The sequence below is a fragment of the Aristolochia californica genome, unplaced genomic scaffold (genome assembly GCF_029961685.1).
Source record: "Aristolochia californica isolate CCGP_79_NKW_82.1479 unplaced genomic scaffold, dmAriCali1.0.hap1 SCAF_12, whole genome shotgun sequence".
NCBI classification, from domain to species: Eukaryota; Viridiplantae; Streptophyta; class Magnoliopsida; order Piperales; family Aristolochiaceae; genus Aristolochia; species Aristolochia californica.
The window spans coordinates 26,060,829-26,072,545 of record NW_027181793.1 but is presented as its reverse complement, the minus strand read 5'-3'; the positions used below and the strand labels follow the sequence as shown (position 1 = coordinate 26,072,545).

General features: G+C 39.7%; 1 protein-coding gene across 1 annotated transcript; it reads left to right on the top strand.

Moving 5' to 3' along the window:
• The first annotated feature begins 845 nt into the window (after nt 1–845).
• Nucleotides 846–11,715, top strand: LOC137945311 (protein REDUCED CHLOROPLAST COVERAGE 2-like). The gene is made up of 23 exons (XM_068791146.1): nt 846–1,412; nt 1,565–1,626; nt 1,717–1,809; nt 2,196–2,268; nt 2,803–3,075; nt 3,163–3,227; nt 3,452–3,583; nt 3,677–3,718; nt 3,821–4,354; nt 4,460–4,617; nt 4,852–5,380; nt 5,828–5,890; nt 5,999–6,100; nt 6,242–6,562; nt 6,667–6,759; nt 7,050–7,151; nt 7,253–7,357; nt 7,478–7,611; nt 7,709–7,892; nt 8,020–8,151; nt 8,268–8,380; nt 8,795–8,876; nt 8,993–11,715. Exons 1-23 carry the CDS (start codon nt 1,343–1,345, stop codon nt 11,066–11,068), a joined length of 5,538 nt encoding a protein of 1,845 aa, XP_068647247.1. The 5' UTR covers nt 846–1,342; the 3' UTR covers nt 11,069–11,715.
• The last annotated feature ends 2 nt before the right edge of the window (nt 11,716–11,717 follow it).

The following is an 11,717-nucleotide window of genomic DNA, read 5'->3' as shown; positions in this document are numbered from 1 at the left end:
CAAAATATAAGCAAAGAAAGTACTAACCCTAATTTTGAATTCTTAGAGTTTTAGCATATTTAGTTTTTTTTCCCCTTTTTACAAAGATCTCCAATTCTTTTTTTTTCTAAAAGAAGTAAAATGATAAATTGAAGAAAATTTAAATAAATAGGAGGCTGACATTAGCGAGTGTTTCTGCTGTTGACAGTAACAAGGGAAGGACCCCTCTCCCTTCCCTTGCAATGAAGCAGGAGAAGGGAGCATCCCCTCCTAGGGGGTCCAACAGATGTCCCTTACATATGAGTAGGAATCGGCCCATAATTGGGTCTCTCATATCGTTTCTATCGCCTTGAATTTTTTCTTCTACTTGCAAATGATCGTAGGTACAAGCAGCTGTTGCCCTTTGAGAGAGCATTATGACAAGTTTGTAATATTAACTATTAACGTGAATTCGTGGACGATTTTCTTCTATAGAAATCGCTTGGTAAGAATCGTAACAGGTCAGGGAAGTACATGGCAGTATTGCTGACGTCACTTCGCCCTTTCATTCAATACTCTCTTTTCTTTGTTTCCTTTATAGAGTTTTATAGAGAGAGAGAGAGAGATTGGAGAGCATGGGAAATTTTAGCAGAAAACGGAAGGGAGGTTTGATCTTTAAGAAAGAGAAACGAGAGGCCTGAAATCGCCAGCCTCGTATTCTCATGTAGCCACTACCTTATCCTATCTCTTTCTCTCTGTCTCTCGCGTACTGGACCTATCTGTCTCCTACCCCGCTCTCCTCCTTTCATATCCTTCTCTTTTTCTCTTTTCTCTCGCAGTCCTAAATTATTAAGAAAAACCTTCAAAAGCAATATCGCAGTTACATTTACTTCTTCTTTCTCTAGATCTCTACGCACTCTCACACGGGAACCGGCCAGTCGGAGGAAACAGAAGTCTGCAAGGGAGTTGAGATTCGGGTTTCCATGGTGTACTGATTTTCTCTTTCGTCGAAGACGAAACGTAAATAAAAGCAAAAAGGCAGACTCGCTATTTTTTCGTTTTGAAGTTGGACGGAGTTTCAAATGATTTCAAGTTCCGTTGGTTGAAGAGGAAAATGTGAATTGTGTCGAGCTGCTTAATAGTGCTGTCATTCCAGCTCCATTTGTTTTGTCATTCCTGATTCAAATCCGGAAGCAAAGAGTATGGAAACGATGTTCTCTCATTAGAAGAAGAGAAATTCGACGACAAGTAAGAGATTGTTCTGCGGAATTGATCATGCACTCCGAGCATTTTAAGAGATTACAAGTTCATATATACCGTTTTTAATCAGTACTCTGGCCTAGAAATCGAGAATTGTCCGGCGAGAAGCTTGGCTTGAGGTCAGATGGCTCCAAAAACTGGAAAAGCGAAACCTCACAAAACCAAAGGAGAGAAGAAGAAGAAAGAAGAGAAAGGTATGCGCGTATTTGTATTCATATTTCTTTTCTCTTCCTAAATTAATTGATTTCCTCTTTCCAATTCTTCGCCAGTTTGCCTTTCTTGTTGCATTCCGTTCGTTTTTATTCGTTCTGATAATTGATAAAGCTGTTGTTCTTCAAATTCCCAGTTCTGCCAACCGTACTTGACATTACCGTGGAAATCCCTGACTACTCTCAAGTGACTCTCAAGGTAACAGACAGACTCTTGGATCTTCAACCCACGACTTAAAATTACGCGTGGTGCGCATTATAAGTAGTCGAGAGTTGCTACCTTGCGCAGGGAATCTCGACCGACAGGATCTTGGACGTACGGAAGCTGATAGCCGTTCATATCGACACGTGCCATCTCACAAACTACTCCTTGTCCCATGAGGTACGTATAAATTCCCTGTTTCCTACAATGCGCTGAATTTGCTATAATGCACACGGTGCGTCGTTTTCTTTCCTCCTTTGAATTTCGCCGTGTTCGTAGTTTCGGGGGCGGCCGAGCCCACAGTCAATTCCACAGCCTAAACTTGTACTTAAGGAATTCGATTCGCTCTTTTGCCTGTCTAGTTTCTAACCTTTTTCAGGGTCTTTTGCCTATCTATATCAACGAGGACCACTTACATAGTGACAAGGGTCTTGGTTTTTGGGAGAATTTGCCCGTGTTAAAATCTCAACTACGGATATACCAAAGTCTCCACTAACCTAAGTGCTCCAAGGCTTCTTCAGGTCATGACTGTGTTGATGCTCAGTTTTACTGTTTTACGTCTGCAGGTACGAGGGAGCAGACTCAAGGATTCTGTAGAAGTCATCTCTCTAAAACCATGCCATGTCACTGTCGTGGAAGGTATTACTAAATCTTTCACAGGTTGAAGCCTGAGCACGAATTTTTTGTATGGAAATATTGATGATCAACCGATCGTAAACTATTCATTACTTCATCTTTTAGATAGATTGAGAAGGGATGACAGTAGCCGATAGATTCGCACTCCACACCCAACGAAACATTTATGAAAAACTAAAAAATTATATTTACAACTCAAGGCATCTACTGTCTCTGTGTCAAATTAATTGGGAAAATGATGCTTACAGGAATGGAATTTGGGAAATTTCCAAAAATGGAAAGTCGAGCTGATTTGGTTGAAAAATGAAAATACATATATAATCTATTAAGGATTTTTAGGTTTTAATATTTTTCTTTAATTTTTATATATTTATTATATATTTGGCAAACTTGTCAACATAATTTGTTATATAATTATTTCTAAAACCAAATTTTATCTGAGATCCGAGCTCGCGTCAAAGAAGACTTCGGTTGAGAATTTGAGATTTGCTTAAACAGAAAAAGCTGACTGACCAATTTGCCTTAATCTCCATGCAGAGTACTATACTGAACAGCTCTGTATCTCTCACGTTCGCCGTCTTCTCGACATCGTAGCCTGCACCACCTCCTTTGGTCCGTCTCCCCTGAAGCCCAATCCTGCTCCTTCCAATGGCATCCACAAAGCCAAAACGGAGCCGGCTGTTGCTGCCGCGGAGGCCGCGACCAAAGACTCTGCTGAGAAAGGTGACGGTACCTCCATGTGCCCTCATCCGAAACTCGGCCCATTCTACGAGTTTTTCTCGTTTGCGGACCTTTCATCGCCCATCCAATGTCAGTGAATATTTTCTACCTTCATAGGAGTTCTACTTTGGAGAATTTGAGGTATGGATAACTTGTATGTCATTGGACCATGTGCAGATATTCGACGGTCGTCGCGCCCGTTTGGGGAGGACAAGGGTGAAAATGATTTCTTCCAAATTGATGTGAGTTTACCTTTTTATGTCTCTTACTTGTTTTCTGTTTTTTTCTTTTTCACGCTTCCGAGTTTCTACGATGATGCGGTAATTTATCTTTTGTTTAATATGCAATGCTATCTGTTTCATAGAGCAAATAATGCTGTATTTCTTCTCTTTTATGAACCTGTGTCATGAATCTCAAAATTGTGTTTTTTTTTTTTTTTTTTTGGGATGGTTTTCTCTCTGATTAGGTGAGGATCTGCAATGGAAAGTTGGTTACCATTGTCGCCTCGAGTAAAGGGTTTTACCCTGCTGGCAAGCTACCACTTTTGAGCCATTCATTGGTGGGATTACTGCAGAAGATAAGTCGGGCTTTTGATGGTGTAAGTAGTTGTCACGCTTCTAGCCACGTTCAAACAGCCTATTGAGATAAATTCTGAATGGAGGGGAATTGACTTATTTCATTTTGGCTCCAGGCTTATAGTTCCTTAATGAAAGCGTTCTTAGAGCACAATAAGGTGGTTTTCTTCCTTGGATAAGAGATTGTCTTTTGGATTCAAAAAGTTCTTACACTTCAAATCCAACACTCGGTTACTGATTCAGGGTTTTTTTTATCTCAGTTTGGTAACCTGCCATATGGTTTTCGGGCAAACACATGGTTGGTCCCACCTATAGTTGTTGATGCCGCTTCTATTTTCCCTCCTCTTCCTGTTGAGGATGAAAATTGGGGTGGACATGGCGGGGGTCAGGGAAGAGATGGGAAACATGATTTTAGGCCATGGGCGAAGGAGTTTTCAGTTCTCGCATCCATGTCCTGTAAGACACAAGAAGAGAGACAAATCCGAGATCGAAAAGCTTTCCTACTTCACAGTTTATTTGTCGATGTTTCTGTTTTTAAAGCTGTCAGTACTATCAATCGTCTCATTGAGAGTTATAATAGCTCATCTGGAAAAGGGAGTGGCACTCATTGTGCATTTGTCCATGAAGAACAAGTAGGGGATCTGAGGATAACAGTGACTAAAGATGTGCCTGATGCAAGTATAAAGTTGGAGAGTAAAAATGATGGAAGTCAGGCTCCTGGAATGTCTGTAGAGGAACTAGCTCAGAGAAATTTACTCAAAGGAATAACTGCTGATGAGAGTGCTACAGTTCATGTAAGATTTGCTAGCCCTCTTTGATTTTTATTAATTTTTTGCCCTAAAAGATGATAAATAATTGAAAGTTTAGGTTTTAACTCAATTAGCATAGTCCCCTTGCAGGATACTGCAACTTTACTTGTTGTAGTTGTTAGACATTGCGGACATACTGCTGATGTCAAGGTTCAGGTGGAGATTGATTGGAAGGGGGATCCTATTTCAGAGAATATTGACATGGAGGATCAACCTGAAGGTGGGGCAAATGCGATGAATGTTAATAGGTAAGTTGCTACATATCTAGTGTTTTTGAAGCTACTAGAGTAATTTTGAACGTACATAAATAACCTATTTGCCATGTGTAAATGATACTTCATAAATACCCGTGTGAATTGCATGGAAGTGATTGAACATGAACAGATAATTTTCTAAACTATATTAGGTTCTCCAGTGGAGGCAAATTTTAGACGAGTGTGACTATTTGTTGTGATCTTGATATGTTGTAAATTCCCATCCAGCTTGAGGATGGTACTGCACAAATCACTCACTCCCGAAAGCTCTGCTAGTCTCCCATGCTCACAAGATTCAGACTCTGAAAAACTACAGTCTGCAAGGTTGTTAGTACGGAAAGTACTGAAAGGTAGTATAATGAAATTAGAAGAGGAGGTCACAAAGCCTAGGAAGTCTATCAGATGGGAGCTTGGGGCTTGTTGGGTCCAACATTTGCAAAATCAGGCTTTGGAGAAGTCTGAACCTAAGAAAAGTGAAGAAATCAAAGTGGAGCCGACTATAAAGGGTCTTGGGAAGCAAGGGGGACTGCTAAAAGAAATCAAGAAGAAGATAAATGATAAAAACATTAAAAGTGATATTGGAAGAGACAGGTCTGCATATAGTGAATCTGGCAAGTCCAACACAACCACTCCAGTTGTTCTTGACCTGAAAGACCAGGAGAAACAAGCAGCAGAAAAAGAAGGCATACTGAGAAAACTGCTACATGAAGCTGCATTTGTTCGCCTAAAAGAATCAGATACTGGTCTTCATCTTAAGGTTCAGTCTGTTTTTCGGTTCAAGACATAATTTTCCTATCAATTTCTTATTTATATGCCTGTTCAGAAAACTGCTACATGAAGCTGCATTTGTTCACCTAAAAGAATCAGATACTGGTTTTCATCTTAAGGTTCAGTTTGTTTTTCAGTTCAAGACAATTTTCCCGTCAAATTCTTATTTCTATGCCTGCTGAGAAAACTGCTACAAGAAGCTGCATTTCTTTGCCTATAAGAATCAACTATTGATCTTCAACTTTCAATCGGTCTTCAAGTTCAAGTCATAATTTTCCTCTTAAATCCTTCTTTATATGGTTGTTTGGTACTTTTTGTTAAAAAAAAGAAAGCAAAAAAAAAATCACTTTTTCAATTCAGTTCAACATAATTTGCGCATTCACATACAGATATTCTTATTCTTGTATTTAGTTGACACTCCTTGGTTCATTGACAGTCTCCTGATGAGTTGATTGAGATGGCACATAAGTATTATGCTGAAACAGCATTGCCAAAGCTGGTAACTTTTAAATCATCCTTGCTCATGATTGTGTTTTCCTTTTTTGAAAAATCACCTTTCTAGGTAGTGAATTCAAGGAGTATCAAATCCTCTAATTTCTCGTATCAGGTAGCAGATTTTGGTGCTCTTGAACTCTCTCCAGTAGATGGGAGGACCTTGACTGATTTTATGCACACCAGGGGTTTGCAGATGTGCTCCTTAGGACGTGTGGTAAACCTCTAATTATTATTTCAAAATGCCTGAGACCTTGCAGCTTAACACTTCATTTTAAAAGCTAACTAGAATATGAAAGAAATGGACTGAGGTGCTGAATATTTTGCTGGTTCTGTAATTTTCCGTTGATTGGATCAGGTAGAACTTGCAAACAAGCTTCCTCATGTACAGTCTCTCTGCATACATGAGATGGTTGTTCGTGCCTATAAGCATGTTCTCCAGGCAGTTGTTGCATCAGTTGATAACATTTCCAACTTAGCTGCTGCAGTAGCTTCCTGTTTAAATATCTTGCTTGGGTCCCCATCAGTTGAAAAGGCCGATTCAGACATTACTAGTGACAGTAACCTCAAGTGGAAGTGGGTGGAAGCTTTTCTTTGGAAGAGATTTCGATGGAACATGAAAGATGAAAGTTGTCGTGATTTAAGAAAGTTCGCTATCCTTCGTGAGATTTGCCGCAAGGTACCAAATGCCGGGTCCTTTCTTCATGTAGCTTCAGTAATGGCTTTTTTCTTTATTTTCACCCAGTTAAAATTGATGAGATTCTGATATTTATCGCTTACCAGGTTGGATTGGAACTGGTCCCTAGAGACTATGATATGGACACACCAGCTCCATTCAAGAGGAATGATATCATCAGCATGGTCCCCATTCATAAGGTAAGATTAAAAGGTACATAAATGAATTGCTTGTTGTTATCATAACTTATTGAATGGTTTTGGCAAAATTTCAACCGCATTTAATGAAATCCAGTGAATTAGCAAAATACAGGAATGAAAAGTCTGTGTATATTAAATTTTGCTACAAAATCTTATCCCTTACAAACTAGATAGGGCAATTTCTGTAAATGACCCTTCTCGTAGAATCATTCTGTACTGTTGTGTTATGTGAAGTGTGAAAAAGGTTTTATTGAAGAAAAAAGTTTGCAACTTGCATTTTTGTATTACAGCATGTGGCATGTTCATCTGCTGATGGGCGAACACTTTTAGAGTCATCTAAGACTTCATTGGATAAAGGGAAACTAGAGGATGCAGTGAACTATGGTACCAAGGTACTGAAATCATCTGCCTAACTGTGCTGTCTTCTTTACATTTGTTAAGCAGGCATTATCTTCTTACATTGAACTTTACTTTGTTTGCTACTATGTTAAAGGCACTCTCAAAACTAGTGGCGGTATGTGGCCCTTATCATCAAATGACTGCAGGAGCATACAGTCTTTTGGCTGTGGTGCTTTACCATACAGGGGACTTCAACCAGGTACGTCTTGGTTTTCTATTCACTTTGTTTTTATTTTATGCCTCTGCCTGTGCTATTTTGACATTTCACATCCAGATACCAAGAAGCTTTCTGGTCATTATTTTTTTTCGCTATGACCAGGCAACAATCTATCAACAGAAAGCTTTAGATATAAATGAGAGGGAACTGGGTCTTGATCATCCAGACACGATGAAAAGTTATGGTGACCTTGCTGTTTTCTACTATCGCCTTCAACACACTGAATTGGCCTTGAAGTAAGTCGCACTATGTGTACTAGCATATGCCAATAAGGTCTACAATGTCCAGCTTGTGATAAGATCGAAAGAAACTGATGATGCCAAATATATGTAGGTATGTCAACCGTGCGTTGTATCTTCTACACCTAACTTGTGGGCCCTCACATCCAAATACGGCTGCCACATATATAAATGTGGCTATGATGGAAGAAGGCCTTGGAAACATCCACGTTGCCCTTAGGTATCTGCATGAGGCTCTAAAATGTAACCAGAGACTCCTTGGAGCTGATCACATACAGGTTTTGACTCTTCTTCACCTATGTATTTCATATCGTTTTTTATATACCTTTCCAAGCAAGCTAGGTACCTTCAGGTTATTTTTTGTTTTTCTATTGTGTTTCTGAAGAGAAAAAGTTTATTGTACAGACTGCTGCTAGCTATCATGCCATTGCAATTGCTCTTTCTTTGATGGATGCTTACTCATTAAGTGTTCAGCATGAACAAACCACTCTTCAGATACTGCAGGCAAAACTTGGATTCGAAGATCTACGTACACAGGTGGCCTCAAAATTAGCTGTTCAGATTGAACATCATATATTATGCTCATTTCTATATGAATTTATTAGCAATCTTTTAAATAAAGATCTTTTGAGAATGCATTGCTGCCAATGTAGGATGCTGCTGCATGGCTTGAGTATTTTGAGTCTAAGGCATTAGAGCAGCAAGAAGCTGCACGAAATGGGACTCCAAAGCCTGATGCTTCCATTGCCAGCAAAGGACACCTCAGGTAACTCCCTTACATGCCTTCCGAAGTAGTTCCTTTGAATTACATTTTTCTGATAGAATAATTGGGTTTGCACTCACTTTAGGAGTCATAGAAATTATTGAAGTCAATATTTTGGTGAAAAAAATGCTTGTTTCATAAGGTAATATAGGAATAACTTTAAAGTTTGATTGCATTTTTTTGTTTTGAGATTCTTTTGTATCTTGATGCAAAGCTCAAGAGGAAGGATGAGACGGGTAACAGATGTATTTGTTTAGCACATATCTGAAAAATGATCTTGTTCATTTCAGAAGATTAGTTGAAGATTTGCTTTAGGCTTTTGTATTTCATAATGATGATAACTATATCAATTAGGAACTTCACTCTATTCAAGTTTCCACTTTAATGTTTTTTCTTTTTTTTTAAATTTTGGATCAGTGTATCAGATCTTCTGGACTACATAAACCCAGATGCAGACATGAAAGCAAGAGATTTCCAAAAGAAACATGCCCGTGCGAAGGTACATACCTCTCACATGCACCAAGTGGAGCATTGTAACTGTGAATTTGGCAATTGTTTTCTTGTTCAAAACATATTTTGGTCCTTGACGTTTTTTTACCTTCTCATTCTTTTCAGGTTAAAGGACGATCAGGCCAAAATGAAACTTCTCCAGATGAATATCAAACGGAGGAAACACCTTCCCAAGATGTTTCTGCAACTGATAACACCATTGTCCAAGAAAATGAAACCGAAGCTGGGTCATTGGATTCTAAAGAAGGGAAACCCTTCGTGGCTGTGGTTGATGAGCCACAAATTACCCACCAGGATGACAAGTTACTCGATGACAACTCTGATGAAGGATGGCAAGAAGCAGTACCTAAAGGCCGCTATCCTGCAAATCGAAAATCGTCTGGATTGAGAAGACCAAGCTTGGCGAAATTGGCCACAAATTACACTAACAATTCAGAATCTGGACGATATAGGGGGAGATCCACCAGTTTCACATCCCCAGGACCCTCTCTGACCGAGACTTCTGCTCCGCCAACTGATAGTATAGTTCCCAAGAAGCTAGTTAAGAGCTCAATCTTCGGCCCGAAGCTAACAACACCTATGGTTCCAGCAAACAGTTCAGAGAAATCTGTTAGTCCAAAGTCTGCACCAGCTAGTCCTGCTGCAACCAGTCAATCAACCAAGGCAGTGGCCCCTCTTTCAAGTGTTGCATCAGCTGGAAAGCTTTTGTCCTACAAAGAAGTGGCAATTGCTCCACCAGGAACAATTGGGAAAGCTGTAGCAGGACAGAACCAGAATCATCAGGAAAGTAGAGAAACATCTGAAAAAGAACTTGTCCAAGTGGCACAAGAGGTACTAAAGGAAGAACAAGAAGAAGGAAAAGCGGATCACAATCTTATGCAAGAAGAGAACATGGTGCTATCTAAGGGTCATGAAGAAGTGCTAGAAACAGAGGAAGTAGAGCTGACTGATTCCTCTCAAGAAATAAAGGATTTGAATATCGAGAAGAAAGAGGTGGAAGTAGGTGAAGAAATTGATTCAGGAACTGAGAATTTTGATGCTTCAAAAGAGTCCGACCCTGTTTCCTCTCGGCCCAAGTTGTTGGAACCAAGAGTGGACCTGGAGAAAGAAGAAGACCAAACAGCTACTTTGATTGTTGGAAATCAATCAATTATGTCAAAAGAAGTGAAAGATGCCAATATTCCTCAAAGTGAAGTAAAAAGTGGAAATCAGGATTCACATAATTTGCCTGGCCAACGTGAAACTGAGGAGCTTTTATCGCCAGATGGAGAAAATGGAAAAGAGATGACTAAGGTGGAAAGTGGGGACAAACTTGATAAGCACAATTCATCCAGCGGAACTGAGAGTGACAAGCCATTTCTGCAGAGTGAATGTGAAACGGAGAAAGAGATGGGAAAAAAACTTTCAGCAGAGGCCCCACCATTTAATCCATCCATGGTTCCAGTTTTTGGCTCAGTACCCTTGCCGGCCTTCAAAGACCTCGGAGGGATACTGCCCCCACCACTTAATATTCCTCCAATGCTGACAGTTAATCCAGTACGTAGGTCTCCCCATCAGTCAGCAACAGCAAGAGTTCCTTATGGACCACGTCTATCAGGTGGTGGTTACAATAGAAACCGAGTCCCACGTAACAAGGCTGGGTCACAAAATGGTGAAAATACCGGTGAAATAATTCGGCTTAGTCCTACAATAATGAATCCACATGCTGCTGAATTCGTACCTTGCCAACCATGGGTACTTAATGGCTACCCAGTGTCTCCAAATGGTTATCCAGTCTCACCAAATGGTTACTCTGTTGGGCCAAATGGTTTTCCAGTTTCTCATCATGGGTTAATAGCAACCCCAGAGGGTCTTGTGGTGTCTCCAAATGGTTTTCCAGGATCCCCAAACAGTTTGGTGGGATCTCCTGCAATATCTGTCGACGCAAGTGAGAACATAGTCCAAAGAGAAGAGGAAGGGAATGCCGGAAACCCTATTGTAGAAGTAAGTGAAGAAAACCCTGATCATCCTTCAAATGACAAAGATGCAAATTCCATAGAGAATCAGAACTCAAATTCCATAATTGCTTCTATTAGTGAGGATCTTGAGGTGGAAAAAGGAGCCTGTAATGATTCAAAGATTGATGAAAATTCTGGAAAGTGTGACTATAGTGAGGCTGAGGTTGTTGAAGTTTCAAGCTGAAGAAAGTGGACTGAATATTATTAGCATAACAGAAATTTTTTGTGATTTCCTTACTGCCATGTCATATGGAGTGAGTAAAGATAGAGAAATAGTGAGAACAACTGAGGATGATTTTTTTGCCATTAAGTCAGAGAGGTATCTGGTAATTTTTTTTCTAGAGATCCTGATAAGGGCGGAGGCACTTTGCATGATGCTGATGTTCATGTTGTTTTGGAGAAGTGGCAAATAAAATTTGAAAGACCGATTGAAGGGCAGCTATAGAGCAGTTGCTTATGTGTTATCAGGGAGTTCCTCTTTAATCGGAGGTTGGGAAGTTTCGCAAGACTTCCTGCAAAGCTTTGCTTTTGCTTTCATTAATTTTCTATTTAGACAGGAAATTTTTGTTTGAAGCTTTGGTTACTAAGGCTGTTTGCACCTTCTATAAAAGCTGTGCTTAGCCATGCACCGTGAGTGATCTTTCCAAACAAGAAATAGTTAGATGTAGTTTTTTCTGTCCCTCTCTTAATTCATCAAAGTTCTAATCTGTTTATAAGTCAACAAAAAATAGATTTTGATTTATTAAAACATACATTACAGAATTGCAGATATTTTGAGCTTTATATGTTATATTTTGAGGTAGCAATTGGCGAGTTCGTGGCAGGTTTTGAAA

Excerpts from the sequence above, each read along its gene's own strand:
- LOC137945311 (XM_068791146.1), top strand. The coding sequence starts at position 1,343 with ATGGCTCCAAAAACTGGAAAAGCGAAACCTCACAAAACCAAAGGAGAG. Across the intron at positions 2,269-2,802 it reads CCATGTCACTGTCGTGGAAG|AGTACTATACTGAACAGCTC; the intron begins GTATTACTAAAT and ends ATCTCCATGCAG. Across the intron at positions 6,760-7,049 it reads GCATGGTCCCCATTCATAAG|CATGTGGCATGTTCATCTGC; the intron begins GTAAGATTAAAA and ends TTTGTATTACAG.